General features: G+C 35.7%; 5 protein-coding genes across 6 annotated transcripts in view; 3 read left to right on the forward strand and 2 right to left on the reverse strand.

The window, feature by feature from the left end:
• The window catches only part of LOC111491193 (ABC transporter B family member 28), a 7,968-nt gene extending 3,597 nt beyond the window's left edge, over positions 1-4,371 (forward strand). For both annotated transcript variants that reach the window (XM_023139987.1, XM_023139988.1), the window contains exons 9-16: positions 822-884; positions 966-1,230; positions 1,769-1,917; positions 1,988-2,077; positions 3,318-3,452; positions 3,532-3,588; positions 3,667-3,723; positions 3,875-4,371. In XM_023139987.1, the coding sequence (XP_022995755.1) occupies positions 822-884; positions 966-1,230; positions 1,769-1,917; positions 1,988-2,077; positions 3,318-3,452; positions 3,532-3,588; positions 3,667-3,723; positions 3,875-4,111 (1,053 nt within the window). In that variant the 3' untranslated portion in view covers positions 4,112-4,371. The remainder of the gene's footprint in view (positions 1-821; positions 885-965; positions 1,231-1,768; positions 1,918-1,987; positions 2,078-3,317; positions 3,453-3,531; positions 3,589-3,666; positions 3,724-3,874) is intronic.
• Positions 4,372-4,988: 617 nt separating this feature from the next.
• LOC111491451 (probable NADH dehydrogenase [ubiquinone] 1 alpha subcomplex subunit 12) lies at positions 4,989-8,846 on the reverse strand. Its single transcript, XM_023140372.1, has 5 exons — positions 8,659-8,846; positions 8,140-8,166; positions 6,990-7,084; positions 5,851-5,960; positions 4,989-5,343 (listed from the first exon to the last, which is right to left on the reverse strand). The coding sequence occupies exons 1-5, from the start codon at positions 8,745-8,747 to the stop codon at positions 5,188-5,190; spliced, it is 477 nt and encodes a 158-aa protein (XP_022996140.1). The 5' UTR covers positions 8,748-8,846; the 3' UTR covers positions 4,989-5,187.
• Positions 8,847-9,843: 997 nt separating this feature from the next.
• LOC111491308 (DNA-binding protein SMUBP-2-like) lies at positions 9,844-17,322 on the forward strand. Its single transcript, XM_023140175.1, has 7 exons — positions 9,844-10,546; positions 10,877-11,185; positions 11,329-11,612; positions 11,745-12,776; positions 13,067-13,235; positions 15,461-15,618; positions 16,843-17,322. The coding sequence occupies exons 1-7, from the start codon at positions 9,844-9,846 to the stop codon at positions 17,083-17,085; spliced, it is 2,898 nt and encodes a 965-aa protein (XP_022995943.1). The 3' UTR covers positions 17,086-17,322.
• Positions 17,323-19,248: 1,926 nt separating this feature from the next.
• LOC111491454 (protein BOLA4, chloroplastic/mitochondrial) lies at positions 19,249-23,175 on the reverse strand. Its single transcript, XM_023140374.1, has 3 exons — positions 22,743-23,175; positions 20,252-20,319; positions 19,249-19,564 (listed from the first exon to the last, which is right to left on the reverse strand). The coding sequence occupies exons 1-3, from the start codon at positions 23,061-23,063 to the stop codon at positions 19,402-19,404; spliced, it is 552 nt and encodes a 183-aa protein (XP_022996142.1). The 5' UTR covers positions 23,064-23,175; the 3' UTR covers positions 19,249-19,401.
• Positions 23,176-24,113: 938 nt separating this feature from the next.
• LOC111490844 (dual specificity protein kinase YAK1 homolog) overlaps positions 24,114-26,618 on the forward strand; it is a 13,274-nt gene continuing 10,769 nt past the window's right edge. The window contains exon 1 of the mRNA XM_023139469.1: positions 24,114-24,889. Within this exon, the coding sequence (XP_022995237.1) occupies positions 24,683-24,889 (207 nt within the window). The 5' untranslated portion in view covers positions 24,114-24,682. The remainder of the gene's footprint in view (positions 24,890-26,618) is intronic.

Here is a 26,618-nt window from a genome sequence, read left to right on the forward strand (position 1 = left end):
TTTTTTTTTTTTTTTTTTTTTTTTTTTTTTTTTTTTTTTTTTTTTTTTTTTTTTTTTTTAGAGATAAGAATATGATTGAAGGAAGGCCATTCATTCCTTTATAGAGCGAATTGTGATAGAGAGATAAAAAGATTTGTTTTAGAGAAATAGACTTTTTCTCTATCACTTAACGAAATTTTTAATGGAGGGTAATGGAAAGTCCCAAGTTTACAAGGGTGAGAGTTTAGCTTTTACAATTAAAACTTATGGGTGCAATTGTAATAATTGTAATAGTTCAGTAGTGGTTTGTGCAATTCGCTTAAATTTATATGGGTTTTAAAATTATTTTCTTAGTATAAGATAGGTAATTGAGTTTTTTTTTAATGGGGTGTGTTCGCTGTATTTTACTTGTTTTAGAGAAATAGACTTTTTCTCTATCACTTAACGAAATTTTTAATGGAGGGTAATGGAAGGTCCCAAGTTTTACAAGGGTGAAAGCTTATGGGTGCAATTGTAATAATTGTAATAGTTCAGTTGTGGTTTATGCAATTCGCTTAAATTTATGTGGGTTTAAAAATTATTTTCTTAGTATAAGATAGGTAATTGAGTTTTTTTTAATGGGGTGTGTTCTCTGTATTTTACTTTGGATAGTTGGTCATTTTCTTAATTTTGATTTTTGAACTTTATTCATTTGTAACTTTCTATCAATAAAAGTTTTGTATCCTTCTCCAAAATATGTATATTTTTGTTCATCTAATTGATGTTTTTTTGTTCATCATATCCAGACATGGTCAAGGCCTTGTTTTATCCAATCTCTAATTATTCTTATCATGTCCTTCCAGGGTGAACTTTCTGTCGGAACCATGGCTTCTTTTATTGGATATACTTTCACGTTAACATTTGCTGTGAGTCCTGCAACTGTTTCTCTTTGGTTACCCGTTCTCAATATCTCATTCTTGATTACTGACGCATGTAATGACTTTCAGGTTCAAGGATTGGTAAATACATTTGGAGATCTCCGTCGAACTTTTGCTGCTGTTGAAAGAATTAATTCTGTTTTACATGAAGAGGTTGATGAAGCCCTTGCATATGGATTAGAAAAAGAGATGCAGCAGAAAGAATTTAAATATAAGTTGTTATTCTCTGGCGTTACTGATGAAAACAGTCAGGTGAAAACACAGTACATGGCAGACCTAAAATCTTCTAGCAACGTTATCAATCTTGCTTGGTCTGGTGATATTTGTCTTGAAGGTAAAATATCTTGCGGTTCCCAATATTCTCTGTTAAAAGTCTCAAAATCTTTCACATGCTTTTGTACTCGCAATAAAAATAATGGTAGAAACAGTGATTGTCTATTTACATTTTTTGTTTTTTCTAATATTCATGAAGTGCATTTATATCTCTGCTGTGACATTTTGAATCAGTAATTAGACTTTTTAAAGTCGTGTTGATACTATAGCTCATCTCAGTAGGTGAATTTTCTTCAATGTTATTGTTATGTTAACTCTTCATTTTAGAAAGATAAATTTCTTTGGTAATTTAGTACTGTAAAGTTGGGTGGGTGTCCCTGAGGGTACTTGAGATCAGATGGTCCATACGGTCTTAGATACTGGAATAAATAAAACTATTTGTTTTCTAAGCCCCATTCTATGTCTTCTTCAATTTAGGGAAATATATGATGAACTGTTCTTGGTTGTGGTCACATTGAAATGGGAAACTTGCTTTCTCTATGTCATTTATTTTGGGAAATGATTGATGTGTCATTGTGTGCCCATTTCTTGTCATGCAGATGTGGCCTTTTCTTATCCGTTGAGACCTGACGTTGACATTCTTAGTGATTTGAATTTAACACTTAAATGTGGAACCGTGACGGCACTAGTGGGTCCTAGTGGAGCAGGAAAGAGTACAATAGTACAGCTGTTGGCACGTTTTTATGAGGTAAACTTTCTTGTTATATCAACAAACTTCTGTATGTTATAGATTGGTTAATAATGTGCATATTTTACAGCCAAAGCAAGGGCAAATAAAAGTTTCTGGTGAAGATATTCGAGCATTTGATAAGAGGGAATGGGCTCGGGCTGTTTCAATAGTGAATCAAGTAATATCTTTACCTACTCAAACTCACATTTGACATTACCATATTACTTACCTTGAATGAATAGCCATGAGACTGATGATGCTTTAAATTTATTATAAACTTCGCCCCCAAATGTTTTGGTTTTCCAGTTCGGCTTTCTTGCTTGAAATGTAGAGGCTTCCTTACCCATGTTTTGAGACTATTATTTTAATCCCAGCAGATTTCTGTTACCCTACAAAATCTTGCTTTAATCACTGATCCATACTGTATTTTATGTACTTGTGGCAATCAGCAGCATTTTTTCCATTCAACATATTAACATCCTATGTTTACCACGTGTTATGTTGTTTGGTTTTCTGTTTTGTTTGTAATGACTGAGATGTAGAAAATTGCATTGGTTGGCAATATGAGAATGTATGTTGAATATGGTCATAAATGGATCCAATTGAGCATTGTGTGAGGGTATGGTTTAGCTTTTGAGTTCTCTTTTTGTAACTAGATTGGCTTAGTGCCACCCTTTTTTGTATGTGTCGATGTCTTTATGATAAAAGAGAGTTCATAGATAGAGAGATTTGAGGTTTGGCTGTTTAGATGCGTAAATGCAAATACTTGGTTATGCTTGTTCAAGACCATCTAGGACCCTTGCCTCATGGTTATTCTCTTGCAAGTCCATTCCATGATACAGCCGCCAAGGAGAGGACATTTCCCTCAGATCTCAAACTAAGTTCTCTCTTGAGAAAGTAAAAGTTTTTGGATGGCCCTTGTTTTAGGTAGATCATAGATGTTTGTGCGGAGACAGGGAATCCACATTTTCTCATCTAGGGGCTGATGGTGCTCGTGTCGAAGTGGAAAGCACAGGCCGTTCATTTATTCAGTGCCTTTTTCTGTAGTTATTTTGAAAGAAGTTTTAGTTTATGGATACCACTCCCCAGGAATATGAAGGGTCTTTTTTAATCAAATTGCTTTGTGTTTTACCCTTTCAATGTCAAACGTAAGGTCTTGAAGACCAATACATATTCGCCAATCTTTTGCGAGACATGGCTAGAGAGGAATAGACTGATTTTAGGTGTTTTAAAGGAGTTTGCTGTTATTGGTTGATTCATGGCAAATCTCTAATTTTATTTTGAGAATGCTCTGATGATCACCATTCCAGCTTAGTTTAATGCACTTAAATGTGTAATATCAACATTGACATACTTAACTTAGTATGGGCTTATATATAACTTTTTCCTGTCAAAAGAATTAATTAGATGATGTTCAGGAACCTGTTCTGTTTTCGGTGTCTGTTGGAGAAAATATTGCATATGGACTTCCAGATGATAATGTAACAAAGGATGAGGTGATAAAGGCAGCCAGAGCTGCAAACGCTCATGACTTCATTGTTGCACTTCCTCAGGTTTGCTATCTTCTAGTACATTCATGTTTTGTTTTGCTGGTTCCTTTGTTGTTAACATGGATTGTCTTATTCTTGAAAGGGCTATGACACGCCAGTCGGTGAACGTGGAGGCCTTCTAAGTGGTGGCCAGCGGCAGGTATTGTAACGACACCATCTCGAGAAGTGTGTTGATCTAAGAAGAGATGGAAACTGACCTTTAAATTATCATTTGCAGAGAATAGCCATTGCAAGAGCTTTGCTTAAGAATGCTCCAATCCTTATACTTGATGAGGTAAATTTCATTGTGATCATATCCCCTATGTTTGCTGCATCTTCTTCCATCCCTGTTACTAGAGACCTCTTGTATGTATATAGCTACTTGACTTGGGGATTTAGCAGCGTTTTCTTAATTACAAATTATGATACACGTCTTCTTTGTGTAGGCAACCAGCGCACTGGATGCGGTTAGCGAGCGACTCGTCCAGGATGCTCTAAACCTGTTGATGAAGGGAAGGACGACATTGGTGATTGCACATCGGCTGAGTACAGTTCAAAATGCTCATCAAATTGCATTTTGTTCTGATGGAAAAATTGTAGAGCTGGGTACTCATTTGGAACTATTGGCTCAGAAAGGTCAGTATGCTTCATTAGTTGGCACACAAAGGCTGGCATTTGAGTGAATTTGCTTTGCCATTAACTGCACACTACGTCAGAGGCTGTAGATTTACGGTATTCAGATAGAATTCCGACAATAAAATTCAATGTAACCACATAAAAAGGGCTATCCTCATACACAATCGATATAATTTTTTGTGTATGTGGCATAATTGCTGCTATAATGTAACTGCCAAGTTTGAGCAGAGGCAATGTATTATTTTTTTCCATTTTTTCAAAGGGATCTTTAATGTCGTTGAAAATTCAAGGATGTTCAATTACAGAATACTTGGTTTAGAATTGAACTCATAAGCGAAGCTTGGAAACCTTTAACAATTGTCACTTCAAAATATGAATTCATGGGTTCTATAAATACCAATGAATCACTTCAAAATCACTTTTTGAGCATACAAACAAACAACATGAAGATTTCAGCACTATTCACCTCAAAAAAAAAAAAAAAAAAATCACTTTAAAAGTGTTTTTAGATTTTTTTTTTTTTTTTTAATTTTGAAAAATTGACCAAAAATATCTTTCGCTATTTCAAAAAAGATATTCATTCTTTAAGGCTCTTCTAAAAATTATCATCCCACTCACCATCTTTTGATGGAGCCTGATGAATCTTCCACTCCAACGCAATAAAGAATCATTGCTAACCAATACAACAAAGATGGATATCCAATTGATGAATCTTCCACTCCAACGCAATAAAGAATCATTGCTAACCAATACAACAAAGATGGATATCCAATTGATGAATGGGCATTGGTCCGGCTATCAACTAGGCGATCTTTGAATAAGCCTACATGAAAATACTGTGGATCTAAAGCCTGTCAATCACAATTTGACTATGATCTTCATTATAGCCGAATGCAGATATCAACATTTTGAGAGTTTCGAAGGAGATGGCACAACAATGAATTTGTTAAAAATTTCAAAAATCAGAAACATGCTGAAAAATTCATCGCATGTGTTGTGCAGCAAAACAAGATGAATGTTTCACAGCTTGCATAAGATAACAAGTAGCTTATTCAGAAGAAACAAGACAACCAAATATCCCAAGGATTTCCAGATTGAAGAAAGGGATTGATAGATAAATTACTTAGGACTTGGTTGGTTGCCATGACTGGTATCGAGTCCAATCTCTCTGTCCAGGATTAAGAGCATGTCCTTTGGAATGGTAGATAAGTTCTTCACCTTCCCCGGAGAAGTTTTCCTTATGTTCTATTCCATACCTGCTGGGTTTCAGCATCAGAAGCTGCAAAATATTTTTCATATCAATGACAACATCGCCAGGTGAAAAAAAAAAAAAACTCCTTTTATTTTATTATTAGGCTAAAGAAACCATATGGTCTATAATCATTTATATAACTCTTAATTTCTTCTTGAAAGATTAGGTTTTGCTATATATAAATTTGTTAAAGGCAAATTCATGTATCATTAAAGTACTGTTTTACTTGGACACATGGGCATACCACATGAAAGAAAGAAATTTTGTTTATTGGAAGATTTGAATTTTATGTTTCGAAGTGGCATCCAAGTAGTACGTCCATATGTATTTTTAAAATGATATATCAACTTATAATCAACAAATTATTATAGGACCTGATTGAGATTTTTCTAATACATTGCGAGCAGAATTGAAATTTTTTAAAAGAAGACAATTGAAATTTTTTAAAAGAAGACAATTGAAATTACTAAAAGGCTAAGGTTTGTTTTATACATATAGCCTTATCATTGTTATTGTTATGGATAAGGGAATTACCTCGTCTCCTGTGTGATCAGTTATGTAGTGGAGCCAGCCATGCCATTCGGGTGGCACCTGAGAAGCATTATATCGACCCTTCTCTGCATATTCAACCCACCTGTGTCTTCCTACAGAAATGGCAAATTCGCTAGCTCAGCTTTCCCCAAAATAAAAAAGAGAAGGCTAAAGAACACTTCCAGTGATAAAAATTGTATTAAGAGTTCTAATAATGTTCACAAATTCTTTCGTAAACATGAAACAAGCCTGTGTGAATTTGATGGAAAATATATAAAATGCGTCATCCTCATCCTACATATTTCAAACTTCCTTTCTTGCTTTTACTGTTGAGGGTTCCAGTAAGATTTTCTTGGATTCTTATCAGCTAGATATTATTAGAAGGAACTGGTTTTTTTTTTTTTTTTTTTTTTTTTTTTTTTCCCAAAGTAACTAAGCATTTATTGAGAGGAGAAAAATTTTGCAAGGGCATACAAACAAAAGGACTGCAAATGGAGTTCAACTAACAACAAGAACGGACTCCAATCCAAAATGCTTCCCCAAGCTGATAATTACAAAAGAACTGATTTACAGACGACCATAATGACGCATTAAGGCTCACAGCCCTCCGCACCTCTTCCAAAGCCCTCTCCATCCCTCTAAAACCTACTCGTCTCGAGCCACACCCCCACAGAATAGCAAAAGAACAAGCTTGCCACAAGACTCTTCTATCACGAAAGCAAGAGTTCACCAAAATCTCCTCCAAAACGTGAAGTGACAATCCCTTTAACCTAGCACAGGACTTGGGGAGTTTTGAACAGAAAAAACTAGTTACATGTAATGCAAGGGAATGTAGACCTACTGCATGAGTTTGTAACAAGATATATAATCAATCTGTTTGAATTAACAATGTTACATATGATGGCAAAGTTTATAAAAGAAAAGAGTAAAAATTTTAAACAATTAAACATTCCTTCTCTGCATATAAAATATTTATCGTTTAAACATTCCTGCAACTTAATCTACCAGACAAAAGATAAACCTAACATGGTAAGTTTCTTAAGCAATGGTTTATGTATCTTAACCTTGACCCAGAGAAAATAGGTATAGGTAGTAACATCGTGAAACTCCAATGAAAACAAATTAGACAGGAAAAAAAATACCATATTGAGTCTCTTCATCGAGCTTCTGGTAATATTTATTGCCAAACTTATCAACACCCACAAGTGTCGCACCAATTTTGTGAATTTTAGTTTGCCTGAATAAGCAAAATAAACAGAATAAGTGATGATTAAGATTGCCTCACTAAACCAAATAAAATGCATAGTTTGCAAGGAAAGGAAATTATTCAGTGTATGACTGAGACCCCCAAAAATAAAGGCTGGCGTCAATTAAAGTGCCAAGTTATATTGTTGATGGATAATTCCAAAAAGTATCATGAAAATCATAAAATAATTGCACAAATCATTTGAATCAAGGAAAAAACTGCAGTACATGGTTTAGTTAATTGATAATACAGTTTTTAGTAGCTCAAGACTTAAATATAACATTTATGTGTATTTACATTCATCTAAAAAACATTAGATATTAATATTGTGGAAATTTTAAGGAATAGAAAAAGCTTAGACAAGAGAGAAAAGGCACAAGAAGAGAAACACAAAATACAAATGAGAGAATTGGTTTAATATACAGCAATTTAGATTGAAAAACATAACCTGTAAGCATTTTCAGACCTACATTATAAGTGGAATGAACTGACCAGTGACCATTTAGCAAGTCTGTACATCATATTCTCTTTCTTGAGTATATTAGCATAATATATTATTTTGGAAGACCATCGTGATTTCAGTTATCACAATACCACCCAAATGACCCACTAAAGCTTTGTATAAGAACTTTCATTTTTGTTCCTTTTCTTTTCTCCCCCCACCATGGCCTTAAAAGGTAGTGCCAAATTAATCATAGTTTTCCGAAGAGGGGGCTGATCCCAGTGGAGGAAGTCACCAACTAAATGGGAAAGAGATCGCTTTACTGGTTGGAAAGGGTGGTCTTCCAATTAGTAACCTAAAAATGGCTCGTCTTGCAAAATGAATTTGGATATTTCTTAAGGAGGATGATATTCTTTGACACAAGCTTATAGTGAGTAATTATGGTCCACACAATCTAGGTCATCCACGAACTAGCACAGACAGCACGTGAAAGAAGGCGACAACGACTTTTCTAAACGGGAACGTGTGTGTATGGAGGGAAGAGAGGATGTTAATCATAAATCATTTCAAAGGAAAGCTCAATATTATGGAAAATGTAACTTACAATAGGTTTCCATCGGGTAAGCATTTCCTGCAAGATTCAATTAAACAAAAATGGTTAGCGCAATCCAATTTCTAATATTGCTTTAGAAACAGAGACGATATTGAATGGTTGATCAACAGTGCAAACCAAGTCCATAGAGAGGGGAAAAAAACATCTAGCACATTCTATGGCGACACAAAATACAATTCTGCGAAAGCAATCCCAAGTAGCTAATTCTAAGAGCGTAGAGAGAGTATATAATCAACAAAATTTGCATTTCTCACGCAGCTATTGGCGTCTGAAACATCCAATGTAAGGAAAGAAATACCCATACTGATTGAACATTAAAACAACCCTTTCCAGAACAATAAGAGAAACACCAATACATCACATTGATTAAGCATAAGAGAAACAAATGGTACGAATTCATATTCAAACTTGACAATTATCCTAAAGTAACAAACCCTAAGATCCCTCAAAAGATTTGATTAAAAAAAAAAAACATGGATCAAAAAGAAAAATAGGGCAGGAAAATAATACAAGTAGCCTTCTTCCTTGAGCTCTCTCCAGAAAGTGCCGATCCCTTTATCTTTGATCGACTTCACAATCCCCCGCACCACCGACGCCATTTCTCTACCTCGGAGTTCCGGCGCTTTCGACTCTCGATTTTCGTTTTCTATTCAGCTTCAGCAAGCAGGTGCCTTGATTCCGCTCCCAGATCGAACGAAGATGTACGTGGATGATGACGTGGTTTGCGATATGGGAATTTTAGGGTAAAACCGTAAATACCAAAAGTTACTGCCAAATATAATAATAGTAAATCCATTTTTAACCTTTACCCTCAACAAGTTAACCACGTTTTCATTGTTACACGTAATGCATTAAAAATGAATGACGTGGTCACCTCCCTCTGGTTGGGAAAGACCGTACAGCAATTGAACACGTTGATTACGAACTGGCCAATACCCACGTTGACAGAGAGATATGTCTACGTGGATTATATTATAATTATAATTTTTAAAAAGTTAATATTTAATATTCTAATTTTATTTTTTTTATGATTAGGATATTTTTGTAAATAGTTTACATCACAAGTTTTATCAATATATGATATTGTCCACTTTGACCATAACTGTTTATGGTTTTAGGGCATGACTCTGATACTATGTTAGACGAATACGACTCTCCACAATAGTATGATGTCACTTTGAGTATAAGCGTTCATGACTTTGCTTTGGGTTTCCCCAAAAGACCTCATACCGGAGTTAGTATTCCTCACTTATAAATCTATGATCATTTTCTAAATTAGCCGACATCCAACAAATTTTAGTATAATTTAATTAATAAAAGCATAATAATTATTAAAGAAAGTATTTATTTATGTTGGATTTTGATAAAAAAAAAAATTAATTTAATGGCGTAGGGATTTCGAAGGATTTTCTTAATTTCCAAGTAGGCAAAAAATAAGTTCCACGAAAGCGACCTCGCTGGCGCTTTCGAGCTCCCCTCTTCGAAAGAATCGTCGATATGTTCTTCTCTTCCTCACCTCAAATTCACTGCGCGGCTTAAATTTGCAGAACCCATTTCCCGTCCGCCATTGTCTTGTCTTGAAGATTTTTCCGCCGCTTCTACGTAATGCAACGGTTTCCTCACGTTTTCTTGTTTCAAGTTCAATTGATTTCTTCTGTTTGAGTGTTTTTCTCTTTGATTTTGAGTGTTTGTGCGATGAATGCGCCAACGTCGATTCCGTTGTTTCGCCAGAATCACACAGCGGTAACTGTTTCTTTCCAGCAGTTTGTTCAGACTGTTAATGACGCTAATCATCCCAGTGGAGCGCAGAAGAGGGTTCGTGTTGTCAAAAGTAAGAAGAATGTGAAGAAACCCAATATTCTCGAGGTTTCTTCTCCGTCTACTGCTAATCGATCTGCTGGTGCTAGAATCAGCATCAGTACCAGTGGTTCAGTCGGTTCGGAGATGAAGGCGCGACCAAAGCGGTCGCCTCTGGGTGAACAGGAAGGGAAGAAGAAGAGTGATCGGGCGGTTAACTTGCATGGTATCTATCAGAACGGGGATCCTCTAGGGCGGAGGGAGCTGGGGAAGAGTGTAGTTCAGTGGATTGGGCAGGCCATGCAAGCAATGGCCTCTGATTTCGCTTCTGCTGACGTCAACGGAGATTTCTCGGAGCTCCGGCAGCAGATGGGACCGGGGCTTACTTTTGTGATTCAAGCCCAACCGTATCTGAATGCGGTGCCTATGCCTCTTGGACTTGAAGCCGTCTGTTTGAAAGCTTCTACTCACTATCCCACTCTCTTCGACCATTTCCAGAGGGAGCTCAGGGATGCCCTCCAAGATCTCCAAAGCAAATCGCTGATTCTAGATTGGCGCGAAACTCAATCATGGAAGCTCCTCAAGGAGCTTGCTAATTCAGGTTTCTTCTCTTACTCCCAAGTAATATCTGTACCAAGTTACATATCATTTCTTGCAAGAAAATGATGCTTCTTAATCTGTTTTAGTAGACTTCTTTTTTATTTCTGAAGTGTTTCCTTGAAGTAAAGAATTAAATTGAATTCTATTGGAACACTAAGTAACCATTTAACAAGATTTTACTTTTCGTTATCAAATCATTTTGAAATTTAAGTTACGAATTTCAAATCCTGTGTTTCTCTAATGGATGCATAAAAAGATATATATATATATATAATATTTGTTCGATTAGGAACAAATTGCTCGACTGGGAACTGACATGGTGCATTTGCAGCTCAGCATAAAGCTATAGCACGTAAGATAAGCCAGCCAAAGGCTGTCCAAGGTGCTTTAGGGATGGACCTGGAGAAGGCCAAGGCTTTACAGAGCAGGATTGATGAGTTTGTAAACCGCATGTCTGAGTTACTTCGCATTGAGAGAGATTCCGAATTGGAGTTTACACAAGAGGAGTTGAATGCGGTCCCTACACCAGATGAGGGTTCGGATAATTCTAAACCCATTGAGTTCTTAGTCAGTCATGGCCAAGCACAGCAAGAACTCTGTGACACTATATGCAATTTGAATGCAGTTAGCACGTTTACAGGTCCATCTAATGATTTCATTTTATAAGAGCGATTCAATCAATTATTTTTCTTCAAATTCTGAACTCAGCTCAACTTCAATATTTATTCTCTAAAGTTCGAGAGAAGTTTTTAATCGTATGATCCAACTTTTATTGATATTCAGGATTAGGGGGGATGCATTTAGTGTTATTCAGAGTTGAAGGAAACCATAGATTACCACCTACAACCCTTTCACCGGGAGATATGGTTTGTGTGAGGGTTTGCGATAGCAGGGGTGCTGGTGCAACTTCTTGCATGCAAGGGTTTGTGAACAATCTGGGGGACGATGGGTGTAGCATCACGGTTGCTCTAGAATCTCGTCATGGTGACCCTACCTTTTCAAAGCTCTTTGGAAAGTCCGTGCGTATTGATCGTATTCCAGGGTTAGCTGATACTCTCACTTATGAGGTACTAGGTGAATGTTTGTTGCTTGATTCAATAAATATACTTGTCCTGCATTGTTATCTTCAATTTTTCTCCATTAGATTATATTCAAGGAAAACTGCTATATCTGAACCAAGTATCGATTCATTTATACAGCGCAATTGTGAAGCCTTAATGTTGCTTCAGAAAAATGGTTTGCGAAAGAAAAATCCTTCTTCTGCTGTAGTGGCTACATTATTTGGCGATGAAGAAGACATCAAGTGGATGGAAGATAATAACTTAATAGATCTAGCTCATACCAACCTGAATGACATAGTGCTCAATGGAGATTTTGATGATTCACAAAAAGGAGCAATTTCGTTTGCTTTGAATAAGAAGCGGCCAATATTGATAGTCCAAGGGCCACCTGGCACTGGAAAGACAGGTCTGCTAAAGGAGCTTATTGCACTTGCTGTTCAACAAGGTGAAAGGGTGCTTGTAACAGCACCTACTAATGCAGCTGTTGACAACATGGTTGAAAAACTCTCAAACATTGGGATAAACATCGTTAGGGTAGGAAATCCGGCACGGATATCTTCAAGTGTTGCATCCAAGTCCTTGGCTGAAATTGTCAACACTAAACTTGCAAGTTTTAGAACAGATATTGAAAGGAAGAAGGCAGACCTAAGGAAAGACTTGAGACACTGTTTAAAGGACGATTCATTGGCTGCTGGCATACGCCAGCTTCTGAAGCAGCTTGGGAAGACATTAAAAAAGAAAGAGAAGGAAACTGTGAAGGAAATACTTTCAAATGCCCAAGTTGTTCTTGCTACCAACACTGGAGCGGCTGATCCTTTAATTCGGACGCTGGAAAAATTTGATCTAGTTGTTATAGATGAGGCAGGTCAGGCAATTGAGCCAGCTTGCTGGATTCCAATATTACAGGGACACCGTTGTATTCTTGCAGGCGATCAATGCCAACTTGCTCCTGTGATTTTGTCTAGAAAAGCCCTGGAAGGTGGTCTTGGAGTATCATTGCTGGAGCGGGCTTCAACCTTGCATCAGGGGACTTTAACCAAAATGTTAACAATACAATACCGGATGAATGACGCAATAGCTAGTTGGGCTTCAAAGGAAATGTATGGTGGAATGTTGAAGTCCTCACCAACAGTCTCTTCTCATCTTCTTGTGAACTCTCCGTTTGTCAAGGTACCATTCTCCAAAATTACTGTCGGTAGTGTACTTTGGCATTGCAATCTAGACATTCATGTTGGGGAGGTTATTATTTATTAAGTTATATTTCTAAGAACATGAAGATCTTTTGACTTACCATTTTGATACTAGTTCCCTTACAGTAACCTGTATGAATTGGAGGTTATATTGCAGAGTCATTTTGACTCAACGTGGATAAATTTAGTTCTAAAAATGAGTCCAAAGCCTTCAAAGTGATGAATAGGTCTGTGAGAAGCTTCTAATGGTTAGCTTCTTTATTGATGCAGCCAACATGGATAACCCAGTGTCCCTTGCTGTTGCTTGACACTAGAATGCCATATGGCAGTTTGTCAGTTGGTTGTGAAGAGCACTTAGATCGAGCTGGTACAGGCTCATTATACAATGAAGGTGAGGCAGATATTGTCGTGCAACATGTCTGCTCATTGATTTATTCTGGTAAGTGTTCTTTCTATGTCAATATCGATAATGTTATGTGTTAGTGTCTATTATAAGTAGATTAGGGAAGCAAATGACAAACATAGATGTATGGTGAATGTTAGTGGGGATACTGAAAAGATTGATTCTCTCTAAGCTTTTGATTTTTTTATTTTATTTTTATTTTGTAGTGTAGATAGGCTAGTTTTGATATTCTCCAGTTTGTACGCATCTTGACTACCTTCACCAGACAACACAACAGCTTGACCCTATTATATTTTGTTGACATGGAGACATGTAGGATATTAGATCCTAGGTAGGTGACCATCATGGATCGAACTAATTCCTTCTTATTTTCTCAAGGCCCTTATAGCCACTAGGTGAATCCATGATGGTTGATTTTCTCTATGATGTTGATGGGGAAGATAAGTTTGAGAAAGGATTCCTTTTTTGACACTGAAAATATAAACGATGTACATCTAAAGGATGTGCATGAAGCAGCATCCGAAGAATGAAAACTAATTGTATATTCAACTCTAATACAAAATTTGTTTCATATAAACAAAATCAGGTCAAGTTTTAAAAATGTCAGAGTTTAGGACCCGTATGATTTGCCACTCAAAACTGTATGATTGACAACATAGAAAACAAAGGAATGAAGCATTGGAAAACTAATAAAATCTTGAAATATATTTTGTGAGAACATCCTATATTCTTTCTCCAACGAAAGAGTAATTATGATAAGAAATGACATGCCCAAAACAAAGGGGTACAAAATGGAGAGAGATGAGATCTAACTCCAAAGCTTGCCACAGTTGGCTTACAAAATGGCGTTCTATTTTGTTCCAATAACTGGAGCTGGTTAATAAAAAAAAAAAAGTTTCTAAATGTCAAAAAACAGAAAGATAAAAGGAAAAGAAATGAAAGGAAGAATGGGAAATGCCTAACATAGCCACAAAGAAATTATAGGATGGCCAAAGCTTCTGTTCCTTTCACCCATATAATCCAAGTAATAGCCATAGCTTGGTTAGCAAAAACAATCTTTGCTTTTGCTTTGAATTTATGTTGGAAGATTAGGAGGGTAAGAATAATGTAAAAAGCGCTAGGTGTTAGTCATTTATAATTATTTATTTGTATGCCTGTGTATATTTTTTCATGTTTCTCAATGAAAGTTCGGCTTCTTTAAAAATAATAATAATTAAAGAGCTGGTTAAATAGCCTTTACAATTGAATTTGTCTAGATTCTTATCCAAAAATGGAAGATGGTGGAAATAGGTTACTGAGAAATAGGTTACAATTGAATTTGTCTCCATCCTGCTAGTGAGAGTTCAACTGAGAAATACATAATCTTCCCAAAATTTGCTCTCTTCACTGAAGTAGTCCTGCAGTCAGCAACGGTGGATCATGAACTTCTGAAGTTGATTTTAGTTAAGTGACTGGTGTTTTGATCAAAGGACAGGAAAACTATTAGACTCTTCAGATATTTAATCCTCATAGCTGCCAAGCTTCCATTAGAAATCCGGCATATGCTTGGAGAAGGATACCATGCAGTTATCTTATTCAAAAGCAACTGGAGGTAGAGCAATGAATACTTGTGAGGTCTAGTATGAAGATGCCATTGAACTAACAAGTTGGGATGAGAGGCCAATCACTTTAAGTAGCGAACTCCCTGCCGTTGGATCAAGTAGTTAAATTTCCTTAAAAAGAGACATTACGGAAGGGACTTCAATGAGTCCAGTTAATACTCTCATACTTCTGGTACTAGCTTTGTCATAAGTTTTCTTGAGGTTAATCTTAGAAATCTTACAATGAGGTATATTTATTGTCATCTTTTTTTTTTTTATTATTATTATTTTTTAATTCATTTTAACTTTAACTAAATCGATTATTCTTTTTATTGGTTACCTTGGCTTTTCTTGGGTTGATTTTGTTTCTCCCCTCGTGTTGTTTGTATAAACCCTTTTTATTGATAAGAACTGAATGAGTTTGTTTCTTATCTTATAAAATATCATTTACATTAAAAACTATGAAATAGAGACCCCCCAAGATCCTCAATTTCCCTCAAGGATTAATTACTAAAGTTTGGTGTATATGTAGTAATACTCCGATATTTGAATACCTGCAATCCTTGTATGAAGTTTGGTGTATATGTAAGGATAACTTTAGCTTGGTCCCTTGGATGTACTTTTCTGTGATTTAATTGATACAATCATGGAAGATATGTTATTGAAATTAATCTGTTACAGGTGTCAGTCCAAGAGCAATTGCAGTCCAGTCTCCTTATGTTGCTCAGGTACAGCTTTTGAGGAACAGGCTTGATGAAATTCCTGAAGCTGCTGGCATTGAGGTAGCGACTATTGATAGCTTCCAAGGCCGAGAGGCAGATGCAGTAATCATATCAATGGTAAGATACATATGATTTGCAACACGTTTTTTTTTCCTGACTAGGTGTGAATTACACATCTACACCCTGATACACCTACATGGCCTTTTATTGATCTTTTCTCTCTTCCACTTATTAATTGACACTGATATAATTGGAATGCTAGCTCTGGCTGACTCATTTTATCCACATTATTTGAGACTGCTACATGTATCTTCTTCAAGGCAGAACCATTATCAGTATTGAGAATTTCCTTTTTAAAAAAAGAACCATATGTACCTGAGTGGGCTTATTACATGTTTTCCAATAATCGTGGCTTTAAAACATTTTCTGGAGAACCTATAGGATATTGTTACCTTCCCTTTATCTTCTTGCCCAATATCAAACCGTTGTACTAGTTCCGTTTGTTGGTTGCAAATAATTCTAGCCTCTTCTCTGTATGAGCCACTATTGGTGTGAATGTTCTCAATTCACTACATAATAGGCTTAGACCAAGTCTAAAGTGAGATCATGCAAATGAATTAAGGCAGATACAATAGTTTCCATTTTAGGGACAGGCTTTGCTGCTAGTATTATATTGGTGAATTAACTTTGAGAGGATAAAGGATATTCATGTGCGTGAGATAATCAATTTTCTGGTGTTTCATTGTAGCATCCTTATTTCTGCCTAGATTTTTATCTTCGACCCATTGACAAACTCTCCAAAAAGCGTTCAATCTATGTTGTCGACATCCTCGTACCATCACAGTTGTCCAATGGGAGTGGAATATTTCACATAATGTTCCCTCCCATGCAGTCTAAACTGACTCTAAAGTTGGTGATGTAGGTCCACCTAGCTTCAGAATGGTCTTTCGCCTTCCTCATGAAAGCAGAACACTTCTCCTTGAAGCAATTGTTATTGCATCAATCATCTCTACCTCTTTTTGCCTAGAATTACCTCTCTGCTCTAAACAGATAAACACCTGGCTCTTCTCCATTAAACATTCACGCTCCAATCAACTGATCAGTTATCCACCAATTCTCTCATCAGCTGTAACAATTTCCTTCGCTTCAGCAGACGTTTGTTCAATAGGAGCTTTTCCTTTGTCTTCTTTTCCACCTATCATTCTTTTTACAAAATCATGTTTATGGCAAAAATCTGTCTTGATTTTAATTTTTATGAAGGGTCATATATGGAGCATTCAAGGTGTCAATAATGCTTTTACAATGGAAAGTTTTTATAATGTTCTTTGCATATTCTAACAGGTAAGGTCAAACAATCTTGGAGCTGTTGGATTTTTAGGAGACAGTCGACGGATGAACGTGGCCATAACTAGGGCAAGAAAACACATAGCACTGGTATGTGATAGCTCGACGATTTGTCAAAATACGTTCTTGGCAAGGCTATTACGTCATATACGTTATTTTGGAAGAGTCAAGCATGCAGAACCAGGTAATTTTGGAGGATCTGGTCTTGGAATGAATCCAATGTTGCCATCCATTAATTAGCATTGCGTGGCCATTGAACTTTGCTTTCAAGCGAAGGAAAGAAAAATTGTGTTCCATACTTGATTATTGTACAGCATTCCTTTTGCCTTAGGAAAGAAAATCACCCAAAACTATTGATAACTTGTATATAAATTTTGATAGTATAGTGATGATACATTTTTATAGGAACATTGTTTAATCTCATCATGATATTCAGAAATGGGTCAATGCATTGATCCAAGTGGTTGTTTGTTTGAAGGAATTTTGTATAGAGTTGGATTTTTTTAAACGAATTTTGTATGATAACATTTAACCCCATGTATTTAGAGCTAGGTGAGTAAATTTAATTTGACGAATTAAGCCATGAACTTATGTAATAGGTGAAAATGAAATTCTTCTTAGTTGAGTTTGTACTTTCTAAAAGATTTTGTGGTTACTTCTAGTCGTTTTTTTGTAGTTAAACAGTTATCATTTGAGGTCAGTTGTCATGAAACTTGTGTAATTCTACAACTTGATTTTGAGTATTCCATTACTTGAGTTTGGAAACTAAAGAAAACTGACTCTTAATTAAATTAAAGAAAACTGATTCTTAATTCAACTCGGCAGAAACTTACTAAAAACAAGATGAAATGTGTTTTTCACTTAACTTTGGTCGTACATAGGTAAAAGATGTTGAACTAATTTCATTTGACAAACAATGACAAGTGATGGTATATGTCTGGTCACCAAAATCATGTATGCACTACTACCCAGGTTATTTGCTATTAAAGTTATTCTTGTTTACTCGTTTTAGCTTCTAACATTGCTTTCTTTAAAATTGTTGTCAACGTATTTCTTTGCTCACGTTTTTTTAAAACATTTCTTTCAAACGTGACCCAAGACTCGAATATATACCGATATTGTCTGCAAAGTTCAAATTTCGGATTAGAGCAATTGTCACACCCACTACCACAAGAGTGCGATTGTGATACTATGCATGCTAATATGACATGCGGCAAAGCTCGACTGTGATAGATAGAGAGGAAGGAACAAAACCTCCTGAGAAATAGAGGGAGAGATGGAAGGGCATTTGGCTAAAGGAAATCAAACGTAGTTTTAGGGGGTATGTGTATTCCCTTGATTAATTTTTTTTTTCTTTCTAAAAATAAGAATCAAGATTTCCCACGCAACATGAACCCTTAAGCCTAATAATGAAATTAAAATTGTGATTGAATTTTTTTCTTTAAAAAAAAAAAAGAAAAAGAAAAAAGTCTTGCAAGTGGCCATGGAATCCACTGAAGTGAATGCTTATTTAAAATTTTAAAGTTTTGTATAATTTGTATTTTGAATACTTTGGTATTTGAAACTTTCTTTGAATATTTGTAAGGTATTCAAAACTATATATTAGCATCACAATCTAGTTCAGAATTGTTGTTCCAAAAACTTTATGGTTGAAAAAAAAAAAAAGACAATAAATTCAGTGTGGAGGGAGAGAGGAGGGTAAAAATATGATCACAGCTGAGCGTTGGACTTCCAATTTATCTCGTCTCCTTTGTCAGGTACTTTCTTAGATGACGAAAGCACCTGACAAAACCAAACCAGTGACTATCAATATCAGTTAAAAAGAAGATGACATACAAGGATTCTTATCTTGATATCATGTTAAACTACATAGCTTCTATCTTATGGAAGATTGATTTGGGAAAGCAGAAACCAACATTTTCACTTGAAAATCACAATTTGCTTTCTACTGGAAAATCCATTGAATAAAGGTTTCAGGAACTATAGCTAGCTTGATCGCCAATGCTATGGGAGTTCAATCTTTAGCTAAAATGGGCTCTACGTCAAGAAGTGGCCTTCCAAAATCCTGGAAATGTAGAAAACTTTTGAAGGTCTGAAGGTGCTGAGGAATGTTGATGTCTACCTCTATGGGTTGAGTCAGACTTGTTGGAAGGTATTCAAGATCTTACAGATATTTCGAAGTCAGAATATGGTTAGAGGTCTGGAAGTGGCCTACGATCATATCGAAAGAAACCGAAACTGGTGCATTCAATGGCAAAGAAAGTTTCAAAGCTGGAATGTTCAGATCAACAGAGAGTTTCCAAGCTGGTAATACGATTTGGCTGGGAATAATATTTTAAGTTATTAAGGATGGTGTTTGATATTTCAAGGAAAAAACATGGAGACAGGTTTTGGATAACCATGTAAAAAAAAACACAGGTTGATTCCTTGACCACCAATCTTGAATGAAAGATCGAACATAAGATTTGTGCCATTAATCAATTGCTGAAAGGGAATAATAAGTGCATACTTTAATTGTAAGACATTTATTGGCAAAGATAAGGGTTGGACAAACTTTTAGAGTTGTGAGTTCTGAGCTTCTGCTTCAGTGGGTGTTCTGGTTGTCATCTGATCCACTGCATGGACTGTGCTCTGTAGCTCCTCCCATATAGCTTTGTACACCATCCTCTGCCTATTAACAGCCGTTTGTCCCTCAAAGGCAGAAGAAACAACATCAATGCTGCAAGCAAAATGAACTTCATTAGCAATCAGTTGAACTTGACTAGTTCTTTAGAGATGGCTTGTGACGTCAATTGTACTTCACCATAACGTGAATCCTACATGAATTTCCCGGCCAATATGCCCCCAATGAACTTTTTTGAGAAGAGTGCACCACTAGTTGTTCAAGTAGCTAATTTAGAGATAAGATATTTGCTCAATTTAGTAGGGAATGAAGTTGGCCTTAGAGGCTCAGGAGTTTAAGTACGTAAGCATATCAAAAAAGGAAAAAAAAAAAAAAAAAAATCAAAATCAACATGTGGAGGTGGGAATCCAAACCTTGGCCGAGTATCCTCAAGTTTGCAACAACGATCATTTACAAGAGGGAGAGTTTTCAAATAACCGAAGGAGAGGGGCCAAATTTATGAAAAATGCAAAGTTTAAACTTGAAAAATCAGGGATTTGAAGAAAAACGAACCCATAACCTGTGATTTGGCAAGAAACAAATGCCAAAAGAATGTTTGAGTATAAGCTTTATAAGAAGCCCAAACATGATTACGGAACAAGTGGAAGAAAAGATTTATTTGTTTTTTTTTTTTTTTTTTTTTTTGAAGTAAATAAACTATTTTATCAGTAAGGCATTCTAAATAAATCAAATTTCTTACACTATGCTACCATAGAAAAGAAATTATAGGGGAAAAGTCCTCACCTAACATGTCGCCCATCTCCATAAGCATCTTTTACCGAGACAGATTGTGCTTCTAGTTGTTCCTTAATCTGATGAAGAAATTTGCAATTCCAACTCAATAAATAAAAACTACGTCATCTTGAAAAAGATGAAGAAAATGTAAAAAGAGTAGCCACAAATTGGAAGAAAAAACTCATGAAAGAAATAACAACTTCTATTCAAATAGGTTTTACCAGAATAATTTCAAGAAATATTCGTTACTATGATTTCACAGCTTTTAAGTAAGATGATGAATTACTTGTACATTTCTATAACTTAACCCTTTTAGAACAGTTGAAATTTGAATGTTTTAGCCCCTTCAGCAAGTTAATGTCAAGAAATGGAGCTCATTTCAAAACATGAAAGGAGTGCAATAAGAAATTAAGAAATGCTGGAGAACAGGAAAACAAATAGACCCGAATAAATAAACAAACTACCGAGCCACTCAAATACCAATTTATGAGCAGTTGAAAAACACACCCATCCACAATATGTTGTAAACTAAACTTTATCTCCACTTATGTTCCTAATCCTTAATTTAGCATCCCACCATAAGAAACAATTTTTTTTTCCTTGGATAAGAAACAAAAAGATCTAATAGAACCAGGCCATAAAATAACAGCTTAGGGCTGGGTAGACAAAACCCCACCCAAATAGCTACAAAAGAAGAGCTTTCCAGTCACAGATAATCATCAACTAACAGTAATTACAAAAGAATTTACTATTATTTGAACACCACATGAAGTAAGTTGCGCACTATTGCAAAAAGAATAAAAATAAAATAGTTTATTTTTTAAATGCCTTTGATTTCTTTCCTTCCATAAGATGCAAAGGAGAGCTCTAGCCGCACAACTCTGTAATATCTGACCTTGCCTTTAAAATAACAACCTGCCCAACCCTCCACCATTCATCTACATTTCTAGGGAGGCAAAGAGATAATCCGTATTCATTCATAATATACTAGCAACCTCTCTCAGTACAGGACCAATGAAGGAAGAGATGATCCATGGAGTCACCCTCTTAGTGAGGAAATAGTGAATGGGATAAAACACAATTATTGAACTTCCTTTAGCTTTTCACGAGTGTTAAGCAAGGACCACGGAAACATCTTCACCAGTTTAGGAATCTTGAAATTCCAAAAAAGGTTTACTGACAGGGATTTCAATTTCAAAGTCGAACAAGTAGGCTTTAGGAAGAGAAAGTACACATCAATTCAAGGGACCAACAAGCTTTATCTTTGAGAAGCCCAAGATGGATCATGTAGAGTTTCTCGAGGAGGGCCAACCAACTACCAAAGTATTGGTTGAAAAAACCTCTTCGCTCCTAAATTCCAAGCTTGTTGGTCCCAGTTTCAAAATTTCGATGCAGAAACCCTTTCTTTAAGAAAGCATATAATTATGGAAGAATAACTGAGCAAAGAGAACCAAGTCAGACCACTTGTCCTCCCAGAAACAGATCCTCTACCTATTTTCAACTCTAAACTACAAGAATTAAAAGAAGGCTATGTCTCTAGCAATGTCACACCACAACCTACACCATATTTTTCCTTTGGACAACTTACCTAGCCAAAAGATTTCTAGTCCGTAGCCATGGCTCTTCCCCCAAAGTTGCATCTTCTTGAGAAGAGCATTGTTTCTCTATTTGAGGGACCCCAATCCAAAATTGTCATACACAGTGGGAAGGGAAGACAAGTTCCACTTCACCCAATGAGAAGCAAGATTATAGACGTTCCTGTTCCAAATGAAACTCTCATCAATTGTTTCAAAGCCTTCATGACTTTCATGGGAGCTTAAGGAAAGAGACATAATGAATTAGTAGATTCTTCAAAATTGTTTGCGCCAAGGCCAATGTAAGCAATGATGATACATAAATGTAACTGATTGTCCAAACAACCACTCGGAATTCCTAGATTTCCTAGAAAGGCTTTTGCGTCAGCAATGGCCCTCATCCTGGAACCAATGGTTAGAGGGTACTTGATTCCTTTGAATGATAAAGGTTGATACCAACAATTTCTGTATATGCCAGTCTGAACACAGGTGTCCTCGGGATGAATTAGTTAACTAGTTGTGCCTTTGGCCCGCCTTCTAATAACACGGCTCAGCTTAGGCCTAAACAGGTTGCTATATTATATATTGAAACGAGAAACCCTAGCTACATCAAAGCCGCAACAAAGACGCATTTGCAGAAAAGAAACGGAAATGCATTAGTTTGATAACAACACGTAAAACATAAACAAAACATTAAGTGAAATCATCACACATAATCGCCGTTAAGTTCTTTCTCTATGTCCTACAGAAAACGCTTCTGAACTACAATCAACTCGGAGATTCCATTCCTCTCAATTAGCTCAGTAACTTGCCATGCATTTCCTCAAAGAGCATACGCAATAGTTATCTAAATAGTTATCTAAAACGAGAAAAAGATAAATCTAAACCGAAAAATAAAAAATAAAAAAAAATAATCAATATACTACCTTGTTCTCCATTGACTGCATAAGCGGGGAATCGATAGATCCAGAGTCATTCACTTGAGTGGCTCTAACACACATGTTCCGACTTGAACCCCAATTTGAGAATCTTCCATTAACATAGCTAAATTTCAAAACATTACTACTCTTACTACAGACGCCAGTGGCGGTTGTTGTAGTGATTGCAGCTGAAACGGCGGCGGTGCGGACACAGTTGGTCGTGAATTGTTGGGAAACAATAAAAAACTGTTCGTTCCGGTGAACAAATAGTGGAAGAACCCGACGGAACGCGACTTGCGGAACCTTAATCATCCTCGTCGAAGTCATAGCCGCGGCTGAATCGATCGAACTGCTCTTACTTGATTGGTTTGTTCTACCGAGTTCTTGGTTGATCTTCGATGTATGGTCTGCACACGCTTAACACCCAGGCTGAGTTATAAATTTACCCTCGACTTTACCAATTATTTTAATAATAGATTATTTTTTTAAGCAATATTATTAAATATTTTTAAAAAGTCATCAAATATTCGAAAAATGGACAAAAACAAGTTGATATATAGACTTTTTATTTTTATTTTTTATTAACTCAATAAAATTATTTTATTTTTTCAAATGTTTTAAGCATTTTAAAATAAAAGATGGCATTTGTTTATACTTAAATAATATAAATATATATTTTTTTTTGTATTCTTTATTTATGACATATATATATATATATATATATATATATCACTCTATTAGAACTCTAAAGATAATTTATCTCAAAATTATTTAATTATATTTATTTAGTAAATGCATATACTCTTTTTATTTTTATACAAAATACAATTAGATTATTTCCTTACCATTAATTTTGAAATTAAACTGTTAATATTTTATTTTTAAAAATACCCTTTGATCATTAAATTTTTAAAAGTTTGATTAATATTCTTATGTTTTTTAAAAAAATTTCAAATTTTTTTTTGAATTTATTTAAAAAAAATTAGAAAAACACCTCCAAAATATATTTTTTTAAAATACGCGTGAACTTTAGATAAAATAATATTAAAATATTTGTAGATAATTTATGAAGGGTGGATGAGCGTAAAAAATTTTAAAATTAATTTTTTTTTTAATTAAGTAAATTTGATTAAATGAGGTTGAGAATGTGCATGTGGGTGCGATGGTGGAAGTTTGAGATTTGAATAAATAAAAGGAAGAGAATTATGTTTACACGTAATGTAAATTCCCTCCTGCATGTTCACATATTTATTTATTTATTTATTTATTTCCATTTTTTCTACTTCTGGAAAAATAAAAAATAAATCGGAAAAGAAAAAAAGAAAAAGGAAAAAAATAGGGTAAGGCCACGCTTCAACTGTGTCAATGTCGTAGAGAAAATATTTGGCTGACCATATCCTCATTATTGTCTCATATTATAGTCATATATCAAAAATTCATTCATTTTCCTCTATTTTCTCTCTCTCTCTACTTTTCAATTTGCGTATCACAAATTGATTGTCGTTGTGGGGTTTTCGGAGGGTGTTATATTGTTAATTTATAGTATTTGGGTCAAACTTTAAAGCTTTTTGTTTGATCGAAATTTTGGGGGGATTCATTCAATGTTCAGATAATCGTCAATCTGATACGGCCATGTCAGATTGATCGATTTTCTTTTCTTGCCATGGATTTTTGGGAGGGTTTTGTTGGGTTGTGTTGTGATTCGAGATTGAATTAGAGGGAAAATCAGAATGGGAGTGGATTCAGTTGGCGGATTTCTGGAATTGGGAGTGACTTTGAAACCATGATGCAATTTGGGGGATTCGAGAATCGGTTCACCCTGTAGTGAACTTCACCGTCACTTTGTGTGTTTCTTGGTTTTATATCTTATGCGTGAAGATTAGCTCCAATGGAGGATTTGGGGGATATCAATTCTTTGGTTCGAGCTTGATTTCGGGCCTTGGTTAATGGCTAAGGAAGAAGCTAGCACTACTGATGGTGCTGACTGTCGTCAACCTGCACAATCGAGCGCCGAATGCGACTCGCCGGCTGCTTCGACATCGGCGTCTCTAGGATCGCTGTGGCATCCTAGGCAACTTGGTTTTGGTCCTTATTTGCATCGGGAAGATGCTGCCGCGAAGCCCCAAGATTCACGTTTTGCCGCCAGAATACCCGTAAGTTCTTGTTTTATGCTGTAAATGCTTATTTTTTCAGTCTGCATGTTAGATACCGAACTTTATACAAGTTTTAGTGTTCTGTTCCTAAGTTGTGTCTCTATGACGTGGTACTACACAGTTGAATTTCTCAGCCCAAGGGGGTTCAATTCTAAGCTTATGAGTTAACCAGGCTTGGGAAGTGGGTGGCTTAGTTTGGGGCGGGGGTGGAGGGGAGGTATTTTCTTGCCAGAATAATACTGATTGTTGTTAAATTGTCATTGAAACGTTTAGTTCTGGACTACTTGTCAATGTCATTCAGCATAGAACATGTTATACGTTCCTTAGAGACTTCTAGAGCTATTTGTTGCCGTTGTAGTAGCAGGAAGGTCTCTCTTTCAGTAGCCTATTTGATTACTCGTTTGTAGCTGTAGAAGTATACATCATTGTACGAAAATTGGGTTGTATGTGTGATTTCTTTTCAAACACTACCCTATATTTATATTGTACCTCTTTCGAAAATTGTAGAAATTCCATGGCCTTTGATGCTGATGATTATCAAATGTTAAAGGTGAGGAATTGTGTAAAAGAAAATCAAGTGTCAAAGGATAAAAGAGTCTTTGAAGATTGATAGATTTGATGAACTTCTTATCTTATTTCTTTACTTTCTAGTTGGGTTTTTTGTTATAGTTAAAATCTAGTTAGAGTTCTAGATAGATTTTAATTTGGACATTTTTAGAAAATGAAGCCCGATCTCCAACAATTTCAGTATTCTGAGCCAGCTTACGGATTCATTCATTCAAGTCAAAAGGTGGACTTTGAGTTGTGATAGTGAATTGTATGGATAATAGGAAGGCATTGTTGTACTCACCTTGGACATTTGTTTTGAAACTGAAAAAATACCTATGGTTTTAACTAGAGCTCTCTTTTATTCTCTCTTGCTTTATCTCTAGGTTCATTTTGTCTTGTATGTGATTGTGGAGAGCGTATGATGGAGTTCAGCAGTGCAGTCAGAAATAATTTTTTCTATTAGTTTAGCCTTTTGGTTTGTTGGGGTTTCGAGTCCAAAGGGAGCATAAGACAAAATTTTCATCTTTTTAGATTGGATTGCTTCAAAAGCAGGTGCATTGGCTGGAATGGCCTTTATTTGAGCTTTATTGTCCCCTGAATTTCAAGTCTTTTAAGAAGATAAGCTATCTCATTCTCATGGAGGCATTCACACAAAAGACGTGGTTCGTAGAAGGGTGCCATATCAGACCCTTCTCCAAGCTTGTCTATGTGCCTCAAGAGCAATGAGTCTCAAGCCCACCTTTTGATACTCTGCCCATTTGCTAAAAAATTATGGAACTCATGCTCAACAGCTTTAACTGGTGAGAGGTCCACAACGATACCATCACCATTGGCTGATTTCCTTTACATTTTTTTACTGGGGATCCTCTTCAGGGGGAGAAGCTAACTTTATGGATTCATTTAACTTGGGCTTTCTTTGGAGGCTTGCTATTGAAGCAATGGAAGAATTATGGTTATCTCTCTTCACAGTTTTTTAATTACACCTTTTCTCATCGACTTAGATTGAATACCTTTTGTTTAGATCTCTCCTTCTAGGCTTAGGGCCTCATCTTTATCCCTAAGGCTTTTACTCTCTCATTTTATTGGATCTATACATTGTCCTTCCTTTTTTGTTTTTTTTGTTTTAATAATATTTTTTTATTTATACATATACAAAAAAAAAAAAAAAAAAAAAAAAAAA

The sequence above is a fragment of the Cucurbita maxima genome, unplaced genomic scaffold (genome assembly GCF_002738345.1).
Source record: "Cucurbita maxima cultivar Rimu unplaced genomic scaffold, Cmax_1.0 Cma_Scf00016, whole genome shotgun sequence".
Classification (NCBI taxonomy): domain Eukaryota; kingdom Viridiplantae; phylum Streptophyta; class Magnoliopsida; order Cucurbitales; family Cucurbitaceae; genus Cucurbita; species Cucurbita maxima.